General features: G+C 54.8%; 1 protein-coding gene across 3 annotated transcripts in view; it reads right to left on the reverse strand.

Moving 5' to 3' along the window:
- Positions 1-21,782, reverse strand: part of LOC147086680 (lysine-specific demethylase 5C-like) — a 72,524-nt gene that overhangs the window by 19,098 nt on the left and 31,644 nt on the right. For all 3 annotated transcript variants that reach the window (XM_085978818.1, XM_085978816.1, XM_085978815.1), the window contains 9 exons: positions 18,700-18,881; positions 16,933-17,057; positions 15,567-15,717; positions 14,448-14,562; positions 12,465-12,820; positions 6,671-6,809; positions 5,242-5,421; positions 2,697-2,837; positions 610-1,149 (listed from right to left, as the gene is read on the reverse strand). In XM_085978818.1, coding sequence (XP_085834944.1) covers positions 610-1,149; positions 2,697-2,837; positions 5,242-5,421; positions 6,671-6,809; positions 12,465-12,820; positions 14,448-14,562; positions 15,567-15,717; positions 16,933-17,057; positions 18,700-18,881 — 1,929 coding nt within the window. The remainder of the gene's footprint in view (positions 1-609; positions 1,150-2,696; positions 2,838-5,241; positions 5,422-6,670; positions 6,810-12,464; positions 12,821-14,447; positions 14,563-15,566; positions 15,718-16,932; positions 17,058-18,699; positions 18,882-21,782) is intronic.

Here is a 21,782-nt window from a genome sequence, read left to right on the forward strand (position 1 = left end):
GGTCCCTCAAACTGAGCAAGGGAGATGTGTAACTGGGCCACGCACCCGCTCAGGCACGAACCAGAACCCCATCGTTACAAAGCTGATCCACACTGGGTGATGGGCTACGTACGATTCAACTACCAACTCTCCACACACCCCTCCACCTCCCTCCCAGCCAATGCAGCATTGACCTCACACACACAAAACAACACTCCCTCAGTCCTGCCCTCCGACAGTGCGGCGCTCCCTCAGTACCGCCCCTCCGACAGTGCGGCGCTACCTCAGTACCGCCCCTCCGTCAGTGCGGCGCTCCCTCAGTACTGCCCCTCCGACAGTGCGGCCCTCCCTCAGTACTGCCCCTCCCACAAAGCGGCGCTCCCTCAGTACCGCCCCTCCGACAGTGCAGCGCTCCCTCAGTACTGCCCCTCCGACATGCGGCGCTCCCTCAGTACCGCCCCTCCGACAGTGCGGCGCTCCCTCAGTACCGCCCCCTCCGACAGTGCGGCGCTCCCTCAGTACCGCCCCTCGAACAGTGCTGCGCTCCCTCAGTACCGCCCCTCCGACAGTGCCGCGCTCCCTCAGTACCGCCGCTCCGACAGTGCGGTTCCCTCAGGTCCAGCCTCCTACCTTTTTCTGGTGGTTCAACGTCCGGCTCCTCTCCTTCAGCGCGATGGTCTCCTTCACCATCTGGTTGTGCAGCCGTTGCCGCACCTCCGTCAGTCTCTCCAGGACGCTGACCACCTCCTTGGTGGCCATGGCCCGCCGGGCGCGGTCCTGCCACATGATGGCCCTCTCGGTCAGGCACTGCAGCGCCTCGCCCTCGGGCAGCCTGACCGGCAGCTTCTGCAGGGCCACCAGCAGCGAGAGGATGATCTCCAGGCGAGGCCGCCGAGACCGCAGGCACAGGGGGCACAGGAACTTGGCGTCCCACTCCCACCAGGCTGCCGAGTGCTTCTGGTTGGTCAGCTTGGGGCAGTTGACGCAGGTGCCGTGAAACCAGTCCTTGCAGAGCTCACACTGCAGCATTAAGTCCCCCGCCGGCTGCCCGCACATGCACAGGTCCATTTTGTCGTCCTGCTGCTCCGAACAAGGCTTGGCCGCGTTGCTCTGCCGCAGCACGCGGATTCCTTCCTTCTCCTTCTGCTCCGCTTCTTTGAAAGCCAGAATCTGCAACGGGGGGGACAGGGGGGGGTGCGAAGGAGAAAAAACATTTCAGAAAAAAGAACTAGATGGCGTAATCAGAGGACTCGCTGGATCAGAAGGTTAAAGCCTTTGGTCTGCACGGGCACTACAAGGGGCTGTTACCCAGCCATTCAGTAAACCCAATGTGTAACCGTGCCACCTTTCACCACGACCCCTCCCGTGTGAGGAGCTGATCAATTCAGAACTATAGGAACAGGAGGAGGCCATTCAGCCCCTCGAGCCTGTTACATTAGGAACAGGAGGAGGCCATTCAGCCCCTCGAGCCTGTTACATTAGAAACAGGAGGAGGCCATTCAGCCCCTCGAGCCTGTTACATTAGGAACAGGAGGAGGCCGTTCAGCCCCCTCGAGCCTGTTACATTAGGAACAGGAGGAGGCCGTTCAGCCCCCTCGAGCCTGTTACATTAGGAACAGGAGGAGGCCGTTCAGCCCCCTCGAGCCTGTTACATTAGGAACAGGAGGAGGCCGTTCAGCCCCCTCGAGCCTGTTACATTAGGAACAGGAGGAGGCCGTTCAGCCCCCTCGAGCCTGTTACATTAGGAACAGGAGGAGGCCGTTCAGCCCCCTCGAGCCTGTTACATTAGGAACAGGAGGAGGCCGTTCAGCCCCCTCGAGCCTGTTACATTAGGAACAGGAGGAGGCCGTTCAGCCCCCTCGAGCCTGTTACATTAGGAACAGGAGGAGGCCGTTCAGCCCCCTCGAGCCTGTTACATTAGGAACAGGAGGAGGCCGTTCAGCCCCCTCGAGCCTGTTACATTAGGAACAGGAGGAGGCCGTTCAGCCCCCTCGAGCCTGTTACATTAGGAACAGGAGGAGGCCGTTCAGCCCCCTCGAGCCTGTTACATTAGGAACAGGAGGAGGCCGTTCAGCCCCCTCGAGCCTGTTACATTAGGAACAGGAGGAGGCCGTTCAGCCCCCTCGAGCCTGTTACATTAGGAACAGGAGGAGGCCGTTCAGCCCCCTCGAGCCTGTTACATTAGGAACAGGAGGAGGCCGTTCAGCCCCCTCGAGCCTGTTACATTAGGAACAGGAGGAGGCCGTTCAGCCCCCTCGAGCCTGTTACATTAGGAACAGGAGGAGGCCGTTCAGCCCCCTCGAGCCTGTTACATTAGGAACAGGAGGAGGCCGTTCAGCCCCCTCGAGCCTGTTCCGCCATTCAATGAGTTCACGGCTGATCTGTCTCCTAACTCCATCTACCCGCCTTGGTTCCGTAACCCTTAATCCCCTTACCCAACAAAAATCTATCGATCTCAGTCTTGATATTTTCAACTGACCCCCAGCCTCGACAGCTCTTTGGGGGAGAGTGTTCCAGATTCCCACCAGCCTTTGTGTGAAGAAGTGCTTCCTGACATCACCCCTGAACGGCCTGGCTCTAATTTTTAATCATCTTAAACACCTGGATCAGATCACCCCTTAATCTTCTAAACTCGAGAGAACACAAGCCCAGTCTGTGCAGCCTGTCCTCGGGATTTAACCCTTTCTAAACTTGAGGAAAACAGAAGTGAAACTGACTATCGACCCCGGATCTCGAATATCCTGCGCTGATAATCCAAGCCCGTCCGTGTCAGCCTTGTCGAGTACGTTCTCTTTCGCTTTCTTCCACTTGGTCCTCCTGACACTGTCCGAGCCTGCGTCAGCACACGGACACAGCACCTGGAAAGCAGCGAGAGGAGATTAGCACAGGAGCGCTCACACTCTGACAGCACAAGAGATACAGCAACAATGGTGGGTAAGTGAGCCAAGTGAGGGATGTTAATGTTGAGAAATGTAACACGTTCCCCATCAAACACTCCCAGGGCAGGTACAGCACAGGTAAGATACAGAGTAAAGCTCCCTCTACACTGTCCCCATCAAACACTCCCAGGGCAGGTACAGCACGGGTAAGATACAGAGTAAAGCTCCCTCTACACTGTCCCCATCAAACACTCCCAGGGCAGGTACAGCACGGGTTAGATACAGAGTAAAGCTCCCTCTACACTGTCCCCATCAAACACTCCCAGGGCAGGTACAGCACGGGTTAGATACAGAGTAAAGCTCCCTCTACACTGTCCCATCAAACACTCCCAGGGCAGGTACAGCAGGGGGTTAGATACAGAGTAAAGCTCCCTCTACACTGTCCCATCAAACACTCCCAGGGCAGGTACAGCACGGGTGAGATACAGAGTAAAGCTCCCTCTACACTGTCCCATCAAACACTCCCAGGGCAGGTACAGCACGGGTAAGATACAGAGTAAAGCTCCCTCCACACTGTCCCATCAAACACTCCCAGGGCAGGTACAGCACGGGTAAGATACAGAGTAAAGCTCCCTCCACACTGCCCCCATCAAACACTCCCAGGGCAGGTACAGCACGGGTTAGATACAGAGTAAAGCTCCCTCTACACAGTCCCATCAAACACTCTCAGGGCAGGTACAGCATGGGTTAGATACAGAGTAAAGCTCCCTCTACACTGTCCCATCAAACACTCCCAGGGCAGGTACAGCAGGGGGTTAGATACAGAATAAAGCTCCCTCTACACTGTCCCATCAAACACTCCCAGGGCAGGTACAGCACAGGGTTAGATACAGAGTAAAGCTCTCTCCACACTGTCTCATCAAACACTCCCAGGGCAGGTACAGCACGGGTTAGATACAGAGTAAAGCTCCCTCTACACTGTCCCCATCAAACACTCCCAGGGCAGGTACAGCAGGGGGTTAGATACAGAATAAAGCTCCCTCTACACTGTCCCATCAAACACTCCCAGGGCAGGTACAGCACGGGTTAGATACAGAGTAAAGCTCCCGCTACACTGTCCACATCAAACACTCCCAGGGCAGGTACAGCACGGGTTAGATACAGAGTAAAGCTCTCTCCACACTGTCTCATCAAACATTCCCAGGGCAGGTACAGCACGGGTTAGATACAGAGTAAAGCTCCCTCTACACTGTCCCCATCAAACACTCCCAGGGCAGATACAGCACGGGTTAGATACAGAGTAAAGCTCCCTCTACACTGTCCCCATCAAACACTCCCAGGGCAGATACAGCACGGGTTAGATACAGAGTAAAGCTCCCTCTACACTGTCCCCATCAAACACTCCCAGGGCAGGTACAGCACGGGTTAGATACAGAGTAAAGCTCCCTCTACACTGTCCCCATCAAACACTCCCAGGGCAGGTACAGCACGGGGTTAGATACAGAGTAAAACTCCCTCCACACTGTCTCCATCAAACACTCCCAGGGCAGGTACAGCACGGGTTAGATACAGAGTAAAGCTCCCTCTACATTGTCCCCATCAAACACTCCCAGGGCAGGTACAGCAGGGGGTTAGATACAGAATAAAGCTCGCTCTACACTGTCCCATCAAACACTCCCAGGGCAGGTACAGCACGGGTTAGATACAGAGTAAAGCTCCCTCTACACTGTCCCATCAAACACTCCCAGGGCAGGTACAGCACGGGTTAGATACAGAGTAAAGCTCCCTCTACACTGTCCCATCAAACACTCCCAGGGCAGGGACAGCACGGGTTAGATACAGAGTAAAGCTCCCTCTACACTGTCCCATCAAACACTCCCAGGGCAGGTACAGCACGGGTTAGATACAGAATAAAGCTCCCTCTACACTGTCCCCATCAAACACTCCCCGGGCAGGTACAGCACGGGGTTAGATACAGAATAAATCTCCCTCTAATATTCCAGGTCTCTTTTTGCTCCTGTCCAACTCTTTTTGGGATGTGGGTGTCGCTGGCAAGGCCGGCATTTATTGCCCATCCCTAGTCGCCCTCGAGAAGGTGGTGGTGAGCCGCCTTCTTGAACCGCTGCAGTCCGTGTGGTGAAGGTGCTCCCACAGTGATGTTAGGGAGGGAGTTCCAGGATTTTGACCCAGCGACAAAGAAGGAACGGCGATACATTTCCAAGTCAGGATGGTGTGTGACTTGGAGGGGAACTTGGTGGTGTTCCCATGCGCCTGCTGCCCTTGTCCCTCTGGGTGGCGGAGGTCGCGGGTTTAGGAGAATTTTCCTCTACTGTTTGAGAGCTCAATACAGTGGTGCCTCTGAAAAAATATCTGAAACACTTGCCTCCAGCAGTGTGTAACAAGAGTTCTTCTTTAGGAAGGTCTTGGTGGCTTTCTCCCTCCACGAGTGCGCTGTCGTCACTTGACTCTCCAGGTGAGGTAGTTCTTCCATCCGGACCGGCAGGTCACGACCCACGGCGACCAGGCCCTCAAGGTCATCCAGGCAGGGATAGTGATCTCCATTCTGAAAGATCGATCCGTCAGTCAATTAACTAGTCAGCCTTGGCTCAGTGGGTCTTCACGCTTACCATCGCGCCGCCCCCCTCCACCCAGAGTCAGAGTCGTGAGCTCGAGCCCGTAATCTAGGCCGGCGCTCCCCATTGCCAGTACTGAGGGAGCGCCGCACTGTCGGAGGGGCGGTACTGAGGGAGTGCCGCACTGTCGGAGGGGCGGCACTGAGGGAGCGCCGCACTGTCGGAGGGGCGGTACTGAGGGAGCGCCGCACTGTCGGAGGGGCGGTACTGAGGGAGCGCCGCACTGTCGGAGGGGCGGTACTGAGGGAGCGCCGCACTGTCGGAGGGGCGGTACTGAGAGAGCGCCGCACTGTCGGAGGGGCGGTACTGAGAGAGCGCCGCACTGTCGGAGGGGCGGTACTGAGGGAGCGCCGCAGTGTCGGAGGGGCGGTACTGAGGGAGCGCCGCACTGTCGGAGGGGCGGTACTGAGGGAGCGCCGCACTGTCGGAGGGGCGGTACTGAGGGAGCGCCGCACTGTCGGAGGGGCGGTACTGAGGGAGCGCCACACTGTCGGAGGGGCGGTACTGAGGGAGTGCCGCACTGTCGGAGGGGCGGTACTGAGGGAGTGCCGCACTGTCGGAGGGGCGGTACTGAGGGAGCGCCGCACTGTCGGAGGGGCGGTACTGAGGGAGCGCCGCACTGTCGGAGGGGCGGTACTGAGGGAGCGCCACACTGTCGGAGGGGCGGTACTGAGGGAGCGCCGCACTGTCGGAGGGACGGTACTGAGGGAGCGCCGCACTGTCGGAGGGGCGGTACTGAGAGCGCGCCGCACTGTCGGAGGGGCGGTACCGAGGGAGCGCCGCACTGTCGGAAGGGCGGTACTGAGGGAGCGCCGCACTGTCGGAGGGGCGGTACTGAGGGAGCGCCGCACTGTCGGAGGGGCAGTACTGAGGGAGCGCCGCACTGTTGGAGGGGTAGTACTGAGGGAGTGCCGCACTGTCGGAGGGGCGGTACTGAGGGAGCGCCGCACTGTCGGAGGGAGAGAGCGCCGCACTGTCGGAGGGGCAGTACTGAGGGAGCGCCGCACTGTCGGAGGGGCGGTACTGAAGGAGCGCGCACTGTCGGGGGGGGGCAGTTTTGTGATCAAGTCTCTGGAGCGGGACTTGAACCCACAACCTTCTGATTCAAGCGGCGAGAGCGAGACCCACTGAGCCACAGCCAACGTGTATAAAAGAGGCGCCAGCTCTCGCAGAACTTGCCTGTATCTCTTCGACGTCCGCGATCCAGGCTCTTGCTTTTGACAGGGCCTCTTTCAGAGCCAGGATATTGGGCAGCTCCACCGGAATGTTTTCGGCTTCCTTGATGATGGCCTCCAGCGTGGCAGGCGGGTGCTTCTGCCTAATGGGAGATTTATTTTTTAACAAGAAAGAAAGCACACGAGTGCAAACTCAATCTGCGGCTTCGACTGAAGCTGCTGCGAGCGACCCAACACGGCCTCCAGCCCCGACTTACGCTGGACTCTTGGGCTTCGCTACACCTGGCCCGCAGAGCTCCAGCACAGGAGGAGGCCATTCGGCCCATCGTGCCTGTGCCAGCTCTTTGAACGAGCTCTCCAATTCGTCCCGCCCCCCCCCCCCCGGGATTATTTTTCCCCTTCAAGTGTTTATCCAATTCCCCTTTTGAAAGTTACTATTGAATCTGCTCCCGCCGCCTGATCACAACAACTCGCTGCGTAAAAAACATTCTCCTCATCTCCCCTCTGGTTCTTTTACCGATTCTCTTCAATCTGTGGCCTCTGGTTACCGACCCTCCTGCCACTGGAAACAGTTTCTCCTTATTTACTCCATCAAAACCCTTCATGATTCTGAAGTGATACATTTTGGTAAGAAGAACGAGGAGAGACAACATAAACTAAAGGGTACGATCCTAAAGGGGGTGCAGGAACAGAGAGACCTGGGGGTATATGTGCACCAATCGTTGAAGGTGGCAGGGCAGGTTGAGAAAGTGGTTTAAAAAAAGCACCCGGGATCCTGGGCTTCATAAATAGAGGCATAGAGTACAAAAACAAGGAAGTTATGATGAACCTTAACTGGTTGGGCCTCAACTGGAGTATTGTGTCCAATTCTGGGCACCGCACTTTAGGAAGGATGTGAAGGCCTTAGAGAGGGTGCAGAAAAGATTTACAAGAATGGTCCCAGGGATGAGGGACTTCAGTGACGTGGAGAGACTGGAGAAGCTGGGATTGTTCTCCTTGGAGCAGAGAAGGTTAAGGGGAGATTGACCAGAATGGTACCAGGGATGAGGGACTTCAGTGATGTGGAGAGACTGGAGAAGCTGGGGTTGTTCTCCTTAGAGCAGAGAAGGTTAAGGGGAGATTGACCAGAATGGTACCGGGGATGAGGGACTTCAGTGATGTGGAGAGACTGGAGAAGCTGGGGTTGTTCTCCTTAGAGCAGAGAAGGTTAAGGGGAGATTGACCAGAATGGTACCGGGGATGAGGGACTTCAGTGATGTGGAGAGACTGGAGAAGCTGGGATTGTTCTCCTTAGAGCAGAGAAGGTTAAGGGGAGATTGACCAGAATGGTACCGGGGATGAGGGACTTCAGTGACGTGGAGAGACTGGAGAAGCTGGGGTTGTTCTCCTTAGAGCAGAGAAGGTTAAGGGGAGATTGACCAGAATGGTACCAGGGATGAGGGACTTCAGTGATGTGGAGAGACTGGAGAAGCTGGGGTTGTTCTCCTTAGAGCAGAGAAGGTTAAGGGGAGATTGACCAGAATGGTACCAGGGATGAGGGACTTCAGTGATGTGGAGAGACTGGAGAAGCTGGGGTTGTTCTCCTTAGAGCAGAGAAGGTTAAGGGGAGATTGACCAGAATGGTACCAGGGATGAGGGACTTCAGTGATGTGGAGAGACTGGAGAAGCTGGGGTTGTTCTCCTTAGAGCAGAGAAGGTTAAGGGGAGATTGATCAGAATGGTACCAGGGATGAGGGACTTCAGTGATGTGGAGAGACTGGAGAAGCTGGGGTTGTTCTCCTTAGAGCAGAGAAGGTTAAGGGGAGATTGACCAGAATGGTACCAGGGATGAGGGACTTCAGTGATGTGGAGAGACTGGAGAAGCTGGGGTTGTTCTCCTTAGAGCAGAGAAGGTTAAGGGGAGATTGACCAGAATGGTACCAGGGATGAGGGACTTCAGTGATGTGGAGAGACTGGAGAAGCTGGGGTTGTTCTCCTTAGAGCAGAGAAGGTTAAGGGGAGATTGACCAGAATGGTACCGGGGATGAGGGACTTCAGTGATGTGGAGAGACTGGAGAAGCTGGGATTGTTCTCCTTAGAGCAGAGAAGGTTAAGGGGAGATTGACCAGAATGGTACCGGGGATGAGGGACTTCAGTGATGTGGAGAGACTGGAGAAGCTGGGGTTGTTCTCCTTAGAGCAGAGAAGGTTAAGGGGAGATTGACCAGAATGGTACCGGGGATGAGGGACTTCAGTGATGTGGAGAGACTGGAGAAGCTGGGATTGTTCTCCTTAGAGCAGAGAAGGTTAAGGGGAGATTGACCAGAATGGTACCGGGGATGAGGGACTTCAGTGATGTGGAGAGACTGGAGAAGCTGGGGTTGTTCTCCTTAGAGCAGAGAAGGTTAAGGGGAGATTGACTAGAATGGTACCGGGGATGAGGGACTTCAGTGATGTGGAGAGACTGGAGAAGCTGGGGTTGTTCTCCTTAGAGCAGAGAAGGTTAAGGGGAGATTGACCAGAATGGTACCGGGGATGAGGGACTTCAGTGACGTGGAGAGACTGGAGAAGCTGGGGTTGTTCTCCTTAGAGCAGAGAAGGTTAAGGGGAGATTGACCAGAATGGTACCGGGGATGAGGGACTTCAGTGATGTGGAGAGACTGGAGAAGCTGGGATTGTTCTCCTTAGAGCAGAGAAGGTTAAGGGGAGATTGACCAGAATGGTACCAGGGATGAGGGACTTCAGTGATGTGGAGAGACTGGAGAAGCTGGGTTTGTTCTCCTTAGAGCAGAGAAGGTTAAGGGGAGATTGACCAGAATGGTACCAGGGATGAGGGACTTCAGTGATGTGGAGAGACTGGAGAAGCTGGGATTGTTCTCCTTGGAGCAGAGAAGGTTAAGGGGAGATTGACCAGAATGGTACCAGGGATGAGGGACTTCAGTGATGTGGAGAGACTGGAGAAGCTGGGGTTGTTCTCCTTAGAGCAGAGAAGGTTAAGGGGAGATTTGATAGAGGTGTTCAAAATCATGAGGGGTGTGGACAGAGTAGATAGAGAGAAACTGTTCCCATTGGCGGAAGGGTCGAGATCCAGAGGACACAGATTTAAGGTGATTGGCAGAAGAACCAAAGGCGACATGAGGAAAAACCTTTTCACGCAGCGAGTGGTTAGGATCTGCAATGCACTGACTGAAGGGGTGGTGGAGGCAGACTCAATCGTGGCTTTCAAAAGGGAGTTGGATAAGTACCTGAGGGGAAAAAATTCACAGGGCTACAGGGAAAGGGCGGGGGAGTGGGACTGGCTGAAGTGCTCTCGCAGAGAGCCGGCAAGGGCTTCACAGGCCGAATGGCCTCCTTCTGTGCTGTTATGATTCTAGAACACCTCTGTTAAATCTCCCCTTAACCTTCTCTGTTCTAAGGAGAACAATTCCAGCTTCTCTAGTCTCTCCACGTCACTGAAGTCACTCATCCCATGTTGTCCCACCTACCTGGCTGTAGCACGTACAGGGTGGAGTGGGAGTAAGCCTGGGTGAAAGGATTGGGTGGCGGTGGGGGAAGAGTTGAAGGTGGTCCACTTGTCGAATGCATCGTGAACGATCGGCAATTAATTAAACCACTACACTGGGGAGGATAAGAGTCACATTTTCGACAGACATCTCCGAGTGCCATCTCCACCATAGTTCCTCATTTCAATCTCCGCAGCCAGACAGAAACAAGGGGCAAGTCCTCGCCTACCTGCCAGCGAGGTTCCTTGCTGTTGGTTCACCCCACCCGCTCCCCCCCAACAACCCAAGTCTCGAGCTGCCCTATTACTGCTCTCCAAGGCCTCCCCGTTCTCCAGCCATCGCCCTCAGTTCTATCCCACTGCTTGCTCCCGAGACCGTCCCACCACAGGGGGGCTGCAGGCGAGGAAGGCCACTGACCCGGTCTTAGCTCGTCAATCTGGAGAGAACCTCCGTTCCCCACCCCTGCCCCGTCACAGCTGCCGAACACCTGCATGGACACGCCTCCGCTAACCTATCCACGTGGGACATTCCTCATGTTGATCACTAAGCACCTTCTGGCCTCGGTCCCAATTCCCCCTTGTCCCACCATCACGGGTTGGATTTGAAGCAACGTCCCTGGTTTCCCGTACCGTTTACTATCTCGTGTACCTCCTTTCGAAGCCCAACAGGCACAAGCGCCCCCAGTCTTTCCTGATGACACAGTCCTCGAATGCTAGGGATCGACCTCTTGCTTCTTCTCCTTACCACCTCCAGGGCCTGAATATCTCCCTTGCGGTACCACCAGATCGGTACAGTTGGAACCAGCCGTCCCATCCTCCGAGCGAGCGGTTCAACCATCTACTGGCCCCGTTGACTGCTACTCTGCGGTGGTTTGACAATCTCAAGAGTACACGGGCCTCCAATTTCCCGCCTGGTCATTTCGACAACAGTTGCAGAGGACAGGCATCGGAACAGCAGAAGAGGAGGAGGCCATTCAGCCCCTCGAGCCTCTTCCTGTATTTAATTAGATCACGGCTGATCTGTACCTTACCCCGCCTTGGTTCCATAACCCTTAATACTCTTACCTAACAATAATCTATCAATCTCAGTATTTGATTTTTCCAACTGACCCCCAGCCTCGACAGCTCTTTGGGGGAGAGAGTTCCCGATTTCCACCACCCTTTGTGTGAAGACGTGCTTCCTGACATCACCCCTGAACGGCCTGGCTCTAATTTGAAGGTTCTGCCCCCTTGTTCTGGACTCCCCCCACTAGAGGAAATAGTTTCTCTCTCGATCGACCCAATCGGATCCTTTAATCATCTTCATTAGATCACCCCTTCATCTTCTATACCCCAGGACCTCAAACCCGGCACTAAGCTCATGGTCTACAGGGCAGTAGTGATACCCACCCTGCTGTATGCCTCAGAGACATGGACCATGTAAAGCAGGCACCTCAAAGCACTGGAGAGGTACCACCAACGCTGCCTCCGCAAGATCCTGCAAATCCATTGGCAGGATAGGCGCACCAACGTCAGTGTTCCCGCTCAGGCCAACAGCCCCAGCATCGAAGCTCTGACCACGCTCGATCAGCTCCGATGGACGGGTCACATTGTCCGCATGCCCGGTACGAGGCTCCCGAAACAAGCGCTCTACTCGGAGCTCCGGCACGGCAAGAGAGCCCCAGGTGGGCAGAGGAAACGCTTCAAGGACACCCTCAAAGCCGCCTTGAAAAAGTGTCACATCCCCACTGACACCTGGGAATCCCTGGCCCAAGACCGCACAAAGTGGAGGAGCAGCATCCGGGAAGGCGCCGAACACCGAGAGTCTCTTCGCCGGGAGCAAGCGGAAGCCAAGCGCAGGCAGCGGAAGGAGCGCACGTCAACCCAAGCACCCCACCCACCCGCCCTTTCAACCACCGTCTGCCCCACCTGTGACAGAGACTGTAGGTCCCGCATTGGACTCATCAGTCATCTGAGAACTCATTTTTAATGTGGAAGCATGTCATCCTCGGTTCCGCCTAAGAAGAATACTCGAGGGAACACAAGCCGAGTCTGTCCTCGGAATTTAACCCTTTCAGCCCCGGGATCATTCTGGTGAATCTGCGCTGCCCCCCCTTCGAGGCCGACACATCCTTCTTGAGGGGCGGTGCCCAGAACAGAACGCAGCGACTCCGGATGGGGTCTAACATATGGAGCATTCGCTTCCATCCCTTTGTATTCCAGCTCCCCGCGAGATGAAGGCCAACATTACGAGCCTTTCTAGTGGCCACCTTTTCATCCTCGTCACCGCCAGCACAGCGCGCTCCGCCTGACTCGCTCCCCCCACCCCACCCCCGTACCTGGCCTCGAGACAGATCTGGGCTTTCTCTTCCCAGCGCTCGGAGATGGTCAGGAGCTCCTGCAGTTCCGCCATCGCCTTCTCCACCGCCGGGTGCGGGGCCAGCTTGGAGCCCGACTCGATCAGCGGCCGCATGACGTCGAGCGTGACCCGGCCGGACGCCGCCAGGGTCTTGCGCACCTCGTCCAGCCACTCCGTCTGCAGGGCCTCCTGCCGCAGCTTGGCGATCTCCGGCAGCTCCACGGCCAGCTGCCGGCCCTGCTCGATGAGGTCCCGGAACTCTCGCGAGTTCGGCGGCAGTTCCTTCAGGGCGGCTTGCGTGTGGGCCTGAAACCTCTCGATCTCTTCCAGCAACTCCTTGTTTACAAAGCACACGGTAAAAAATAGTTTAATCTCCTCGGTTTCTCAAACGCGCAGTGCTGCTTCACATAAGAACATAAGAAATAGGAGCAGGAGTAGGCCAATCGGCCCCTCGAGCCTGCTCCACCATTCAATAAGATCATGGCTGATCTGATCCTAACCTCAAATCTTCTATCACTCTGCATCCACCCGAACCCATGTGATCTCCCGGGAGAGGCGAAAAACCAGATAAAAACCCAATGGCCAATTTGGGAGAAAAAAATCTGGGAAATTCCTCTCCGACCCATCTAGGCGATCGAAACTCGTCCAGGAGATCACTCTGTCCCTATATTTTCTACAGTACTTACCTTCTGTAAAGGCGATCTCCACCCCAGCCAGGAACAGGAATAAAACCATCTCCTGAAATCTAACACAGAATTAGAACACAGTAGGAGCAGAACCAGGCTACACGGCCCCTGGGCCCACTCCACTACCCACAGGGCCATGACCATTCTGAACCTAGACTCATGCCCAATTTCCTGCCCGCTCCCCGTAACCCTTAATTCCCTTTACTTCTAGGAATCTATCTATTTCTGTTTTAAATTTATTTAATGATGTAGCTTCCACAGCTTTCTGGGGCAGCAAATTCCACAAACCTACCACCCTCTGAGTGAAGAAGTTTCTCCTCATCTCAGTTTTGAAAGAGCAGCCGCTTATTTTAAGATTATGCCCCCTAGTTCTAGTTTCACCTATCATTGGGAACATCTTAAGTATCAGGTGGTCGCCCGACGAGAGGTAAAACTAACCCACCGCCAGTCGTAAGTAAATCACCTCAATTAATCAATAGTTATTTATCTCACTGTTGCGCACCTCCCAACCCATGTTGTTTTTATACAAAGTTCTGGTCTCCAAGTTATAAAAAGAATATAGAGGCACTGGCAGGAGGGGTGATAAGCAGTGGACACATATTGACGAGGATGGACACAGATTGACGAGGATGATCCCAGAACTGCGAGGTTATAACTTATCAGGAAAGGCTGAACAGGCTGGGGAAAGAGAAGGTCGAGGGGTGACCCGATGGAGCTCTTTAAAAATGATAAATACAGAAAACGCTGGAAAAAAACGCAGCAGGCCGGGGCAGCATCCGCGGAGAGAGAAAGAGAGTCAACGTTTCAGGTCGAAACCCTTCTTCAGAACTGAGAAAAAAAACAGGAAGAGGGATAGATTTTAAAGCGAGTTGGGGGGGCTGGGAAAAGGGGGAGGGGATGTTTCCACTTGTGGGGGAGACCAGAACTAGGGGCCGTCAATATAAGACAGTCACTAATAAATCCAATGGGGAATTCAGAAGAAACTGCTTCACCCAGAGAGTGGGGAGAATGTGGAACTCGCTACCACAGGGAGTGGTCGAGGTGAATAGTGGAGATGCCTTTAAGGGGGAAGCTGGATAAACACACGAAGGAGAAAGGAATAGAAGGAGATGGTGATGGGGTGAGAGGAGGAGGGGTGGGAGGAGGCTGGTGTGGAGCAGGAACACTGACACGTTGGGCCGAATGGCCCGTTTCTGTGCTGTACGCTCGATGTAAAGACACTATTATTCTTTCGGAAAGTGCACACAAGGGCTGCGGTGTAGGTACTGGAGGGTTACCTGCATGTCTTGGATCTGACCAATTACGCACGGCAGGCTGTGCAGGTGCTGTATGAACGTCCGCAGCTCATCCACCGTCAGCTTTGTCGCACCTTCGACGCCGTCCGGCTGTGGCCTAGATCAACGAAACGGTTGTCAGCGAGTTCAGGCAGCTGGCGCCGCGCACTAGTCGATCTACGAGCGCTCTCCCCAGCGGGGGACAGAACCTCAGCCAGTCAGGCACCCGAGAGGCCCGGGCCTCCGTGGGGAGCCCCCTCCCTCAGCCTAATTAACTGCGAAGGGGGTATTGCGTCCGATCCGGTCCGCGCATCCAAACCATTTCCAGCAAGGAATCGGTGGCCAGTGGCACCCTCCCTGTATAAGAACATAAGGAACAGGAGCAGGAGGAGGCCCTTCGAGCCTGTTCCGCCGTTCAATGAGATCATGGCTGATCTTCTGCCTCAACTCCATTCACCAGCCCTATCGCCATATCCCTTGATGCCTTTACTACAGGAAACTTTTTTTATCCGGCACCGACGGGACCGGTTCATCAAAAATTCCGGATAACCGAGAGGTATAGTAAAAGACACGGCGAGCTGACAGCTCCGTATAAAGCAACAAACCCTGTTGCTTAGCAACAGGTGCAGAACAATGGCCACAAGTTCCAAGCGTCTCTGTAGCTTAGCAACAGCTGCAGCCACACCCTTGCACAGCAACAGATCGAGGAAGGCAAGTACAATATGAAGAAAAACTTACCTGAACCTACTCCTGAATTTTGCCGGTTAACCGAGATTTCCGGTTATTTAGGTGCCGGTAAATCGAAAGTTTCCTGTAGTCAGAAATCTATCGACTTCTGTTTTGAATATACCCAATGACTGAGCCTCCACAGCCCTCTGGGGTAGAGAATTCCAAAGATTCACCGCCCTCTGAGTGAAGAAATTCCTCCTCATCTCAGTTCTGAATGGCCGACCCCTTATCCCGAGGCTGTGGCGCCCCCCCCCACCACCCCAGGGACTCGCCTACGGTCACTCTGCAGGCCCAAGGTGGGAGGGGGGGGGAACTGCCCATTGGATCTCCGCAGCGCGCTCTGCGACGTGTGGCTTCAGCTCGAGTCGCACCGCGGGGTCCCCCGCGCCGTACCTTGCTCCCTTCTTACTACAGACCAGCTGCAGGGCCTCCGCGACGCACTTCTCCGTCTCCTGGATGCTGCTCCTCAGCTGCTGGAGGAGGCCATTGTCCGGGAACTTTTTCTCTTTAGCTTCGGTCAGCAGCGCCTTCAGATCCTCCAGTGCTGGGCCGGGGAGGGAAGAGAAAACACAAGATCAGAGGGAAACACGTCACCTCCGCGCACCACAACACAAGTAATGAGCTCGGACAGCCAAGCCCTCTCCGCCAACCACTCTCTCCCCATCAGAAACTTAGTCGTTCCTTTGGCAACACAATGCCCACCACTGGCACCGCCCCTGTGGGGCTCTTCGCCTCCCGTCATCCTCTTACAATCTACAGACATTCTCACCACAGGCTGGGCATCACCCAGTCACTCGTTCCCCGCTTTACCACATCTTCTCCACCCATTCCAAGAACGGAATCCTTCTCGCGGATCAGGTTTTAAAAACCTGGTCACATCTCGAGCAGCTTCCGGTTCTGACGACAGCTCATCGACCCGAAACGTGGACTCGTGTTTCTCTCTCCGCAGATGCTGCCTGACCGGCCTTTTCTCTTTTTGATGTGGAATACTTTGTCTTTGGGACCTTGTGCCAGCATCAAGCATTCCGTGAGACTGCAAAGACCCCTCGACACTGCTCCCAACATCCGTTACCCACGCCGCTTCGTAATTTGACAGGAGCAGGCCAGGGGCTCGTTTCTCGAGGAGAGAGAAGGCTGAGGGGTGACCCGAGAGAAGTCCTTAAAATTCTGATAGGGTAGACGTAGAGAAGATGTTTCCACTTGTGGGGGAGACCAGAACTAGGGGCGATCAATATACGATAGTCACTAATGAATCCAATCGGGAATTCAGGAGAAACTTCTTTACCCAGAGAGTGGGGAGAATGTGGAACTCGCTACCACAGGGAGTGGTCGAGGCGAATAGCAGAGATACATTTAAGGGAAAGCTGGATAAACACACGGGAGAAAGGAATAGAAGGAGATGGTGATGGGGTGAGATGAAGAGGGGCGGGAGGAGGCTCGTGTGGAGCAGAAACACCGGCACGGAGCAGTACGACTGCAGGGTTCTCAGAGGGTTGCAGGGCTGGAGGGGGGTTAGAGAGATCGGGAGAGGGGCGAGGAGGCCATAGAGGGATTTGTACACGAGGATGAGATTTTTAAAATTGAGGCTTTGATCGACCGGGAGCCAATGTAGGTCAGCACGCACCGGGGGGGGGGGGGGGGGGGGGGGGGGGCGAGGGGTGAACGTCACTCGGTGCGAGTTAGGACACGGGCGGAGGCAGCAGTGTAAGGAGCGTTAGCCCGACGGCAGCGTCCAGGACCGAGGTACGATGGTGCTCACTTTTCTTCTGCTTGCCTTCCATCTCGAGAGCGGTCTTCACTTTGCTCCCCCAGCTGTCAAAGGATTCCGCTCGGCTTTTGAGCTTGTGCAACATGGCGGGGAGCTCGTCCAGGGTGTAGCGATACCTGTCGAGAACAAAACGGGTTAGTCAGTTCAACACAAACTTTCTCTCCCCTTCTCCTGAAGGCACAGTCCCACAAGTGGCAGCCACTTTCCTGTATCTCCATTACTTATTTACAAGCTTGGAGCGCCACAGGGGAACAACAGTCCGACCCACAGCTAATCTCCTCGCTCAATACTAGGTTACATACAGAGTAAAGCTCCCTCTACACTGTCCCCATCAAACACTCCCAGGGCAGGTACAGCACGGGGTAGATACAGAGTAAAGCTCCCTCTACACTGTCCCCATCAAACACTCCCAGGGCAGGAACAGCACGGGTTAGATACAGAGTAAAGCTCCCTCTACACTGTCCCATCAAACACTCCCAGGGCAGGTACAGCACGGGTTAGATACAGAGTAAAGCTCCCTCTACACTGTCCCCATCAAACACTCCCAGGGCAGGTACAGCACGGGTTAGATACAGAGTAAAGCTCCCTCTACACTGTCCCATCAAACACTCCCAGGGCAGGTACAGCACGGGTTAGATACAGAGTAAAGCTCCCTCTACACTGTCCCCATCAAACACTCCCAGGGCAGGTACAGAACGGGTTAGATACAGAGTAAAGCTCCCTCTACACTGTCCCCATCAAACACTCCCAGGGCAGGTACAGCACGGGTTAGATACAGAGTAAAGCTCCCTCTACACTGTGGTGTCAGCCGTGCCTCAGTGGGTCTCACTCTCGCCTCTGAGTCAGAAGGTTGTGGGTTCAAGTCCCACTCTAGAGACTTGAGCAGAAAAATCTAGGCTGACACTCCCCCGGTGCCAGTACTGAGGGAGCGCCGCACTGTCGGAGGGGGCAGTACTGAAGGAGCGTCGCACTGTCGGAGGGTCAGTACTGAGGGAGCGCCGCATTGTCGGAGGAGCAGTACTGAGGGAGAGCCGCACTGTCGGAGGGGCGGTACTGAGGGCGTGCCGCACTGTCGGAGGGGGCAGTACTGAGGGAGCGTCACACTGTCGGAGGGTCAGTACTGAGGGAGCGCTGCATTGTCGGAGGGGCGGGACTGAGGGTGCACCGCACTGTCGGAGGGGCAGTACTGAGGGTGCACCGCATTGTCGGAGGGGCGGGACTGAGGGTGCACCGCATTGTCGGAGGGGCGGGACTGAGGGTGCACCGCATTGTCGGAGGGGCGGGACTGAGGGTGCACCGCATTGTCGGAGGGGCGGGACTGAGGGTGCACCGCATTGTCGGAGGGGCGGGACTGAGGGTGCACCGCATTGTCGGAGGGGCCGTCTTTCAGGATGGTCATTAAACCGAGGCCCCCGTCTCCTCTCTCAGGTGGATGTAAAAGATCGCACGGCCACAATTGGAAGATGATCGGGGGGGGGGGGAAGGAGTTCTCCCCGGTGTCCTGGGCCCAATATTTATCCTTCAACCAACATCACTAAAACAGATCATCTGGTCATTTATCACATTGCTGTTTGTGGGAGCTTGCTGTGCACTAATTGGTTGCCGCGTTTCCTACATTACAACAGTGACCACCCTTCAAAAAAAGGACTTCATTGGCTGAGGCGCTTTGGGACGTCCTGAGGTGGTGAAAGGCGGCGGAGAGATTTTGGGGAGACGGATTGTAAGGAGGACGGGGACACAGGAGCGGGAGTTTCATACCTCAGGTAGTGCTTGTTGGCCGGGCAGTTGCATAGATCGTCAATGTGGTAGAGGCACACCAGCCGCTCGGAGCAGTCGTAACAGGCCAGCGCCGACAGGAAGCAGGTGGTCTTGCATTTGTCGCACTGCCTCTCGTCGTCGGGCAGCAGCTCGAAAGCTTCACGTTCTGCTTCCGTGATGCCCTGAAAGACAAAACGCACAGAAACCCCGTTAGAAAGTCGACGGGCCGGTGGGAACTGGCGGCTGCAGCGGGTCAAACACCGGCCTTTCACCTCCGGGGAGGGGTGAGCTCCGGCCCAGATTAAAGGGGTGACTGTCTCTCTCTCTCTCTCTGCTAGTTGTAAGGGATCTTTAAGAAATCAAGTTGCGACAGTGTGACATTTAGTCCCCTCATCCAAATCATTGCTACAGATTGTGATTAGCTGGGGCCCAAGCACCGATCCTTGCGGTACCCCACTAGTCACAGCCTGCCATCCTGAAAAAGACCAGTTTATCCCTACTCGTCTGTTAACCAATTCTAAATCCATGCGAGTATATTACCCCCAATTCCATGTGCCCTAATTGTGTTCACCAACCTCTTGTGTGGGGCCTTATCGAAGGCCTTCTGAAAATCCAGATACAGGAAACTTGCGATTTACCGGCACCTAAATAACCGAAAAACTCGGTTAACCGGCAAAATTCAGGAGTTGGTTCAGGTAAGTTTTATTATTTGCCTTCCTCTATCTGTTGCTGTGCAAGGGTGTGGCTGCAGCTGTTGCTAAGCTACAGAGACGCTTGGAACCTGGGGCCATTGTTCTGAACCTGTTGCTAAGCAACAGGGTTTGTTGCTTTATACGGAGCTCTGAGCTCCCTATCTTTTACTACAGCTTTCGGTTATCCGGAATTTTTGATGAACCGGCACCACGTCGGTCCCGGATAAAAAAAAGTTTCCTGTACACATCTACCGGTTCCCCTTTGTCTACTCCACTAGTTACATCCTCAAAAAACTCCAATAGGTTTGTCAAACAGGATTTCCCTTTCACAAATCCATGTTGACTCTGCCCAATCACACAGAGACAGCAGGGGCGCTCGGAGTACAGGGAGACTTTGCTTCGAACCCGTGCTGTACCTGCCCTGGGAGTGTTTGATGGGACAGTGTAGAGGGAGCTTTACTCTGTATCTAACCCGTGCTGTACCTGCCCTGGGAGTGTTTGATGGGACAGTGTAGAGGGAGCTTTACTCTGTATCTAACCCGTGCTGTACCTGCCCTGGGAGTGTTTGATGGGGACAGTGTAGAGGGAGCTTTACTCTGTATCTAACCCGTGCTGTACCTGCCCTGTGAGTGTTTGATGGGGACAGTGTAGAGGGAGCTTTACTCTGTATCTAACCCGTGCTGTACCTGCCCTGGGAGTGTTTGACGGGACAGTGTAGAGGGAGCTTTACTCTGTATCTAACCCCGTGCTGTACCTGCCCTGGGAGTGTTTGATGGGGACAGTGTAGATGGAGCTTCACTCTGTATCTAACCCGTGCTGTACCTGCCCTGGGAATGTTTGATGGGGACAGTGTAGAGGGAGCTTTACTCTGTATCTAACCCCGTGCTGTACCTGCCCTGGGAGTGTTTGATGGGACAGTGTAGAGGGAGCTTTACTCTGTATCTAACCCGTGCTGTACCTGCCCTGGGAGTGTTTGATGGGGACAGTGTAGAGGGAGCTTTACTCTGTATCTAACACCGTGCTGTACCTGCCCTGGGAGTGTTTGATGGGACAGTGTAGAGGGAGCTTTACTCTCTATCTAACCTATGCTGTACCTGCCCTGGGAGTGTTTGATGGGACAATGTAGAGGGAGCTTTACTCTGTATCTAACACCGTGCTGTACCTGCCCTGGGAGTGTTTGATGGGGACAGTGTAGAGGGAGCTTTACTCTGTATCTAAACCGTGCTGTACCTGCCCTGGGAGTGTTTGATGGGGACAGTGTAGAGGGAGCTTTACTCTGTATCTAACCCATGCTGTACCTGCCCTGGGAGTGTTTGATGGGGACAGTGTAGAGAGAGCTTTACTCTCTATCTAACCTATGCTGTACCTGCCCTGGGAGTGTTTGATGGGACAGTGTAGAGGGAACTTTACTCTGTATCTAAACCGTGCTGTACCTGCCCTGGGAGTGTTTGATGGGGACAGTGTAGAGGGAGCTTTACTCTGTATCTAACCCGTGCTGTACCTACCCTGGGAGTGTTTGATGGGGACAGTGTAGAGGGAGCTTTACTCTGTATCTAACCCGTGCTGTACCTGCCCTGGGAGTGTTTGATGGGACAGTGTAGAGGGAGCGTTACTCTGTATCTAGCCCGTGCTGTACCTGCCCTGGGAGTGTTTGATGGGACAGTGTAGAGGGAGCTTTACTCTGCATCTAACCTGTGCTGTACCTGCCCTGGGAGTGTTTGATGGGGACAGTGTAGAGGGAGCTTTACTCTGTATCTAAACCGTGCTGTACCTGCCCTGGGAGTGTTTGATGGGGACAGTGTAGAGGGAGCTTTACTCTGTATCTAACCCGTGCTGTACCTGCCCTGGGAGTGTTTGATGGGGACAGTGTAGAGGGAGCTTTACTCTGTATCTAACCCATGCTGTACCTGCCCTGGGAGTGTTTGATGGGGACAGTGTAGAGGGAGCTTTACTCTGTATCTAACCCGTGCTGTACCTGCCCTGGGAGTGCTTGATGGGACAGTGTAGAGGGAGCTTTACTCTGTATCTAACCCGTGCTGTACCTGCCCTGGGAGTGCTTGATGGGACAGTGTAGAGGGAGCTTTACTCTGTATCTAACCCCGTGCTGTACCTGCCCTGGGAGTGTTTGATGGGACAGTGTAGAGGGAGCTTTACTCTGTATCTAACCCGTGCTGTACCTGCCCTGGGAGTGTTTGATGGGGACAGTGTAGAGGGAGCTTTACTCTGTATCTAACCCGTGCTGTACCTGCCCTGGGAGTGTTTGATGGGACAGTGTAGAGGGAGCTTTACTCTGTATCTAACCCACGATATAGTCGGACACAGGGGGCAGGATTTTCATTGGGCCGCGGAGTCGGTGTTGGAGGCGTGCGGGTGGTTAAAATCCCCAAATCA

Source organism: Somniosus microcephalus, unplaced genomic scaffold, assembly GCF_052327205.1.
Source record: "Somniosus microcephalus isolate GS21.2 unplaced genomic scaffold, FLI_Smic_1.0 unresolved_chr7, whole genome shotgun sequence".
NCBI lineage: Eukaryota > Metazoa > Chordata > Chondrichthyes > Squaliformes > Somniosidae > Somniosus > Somniosus microcephalus.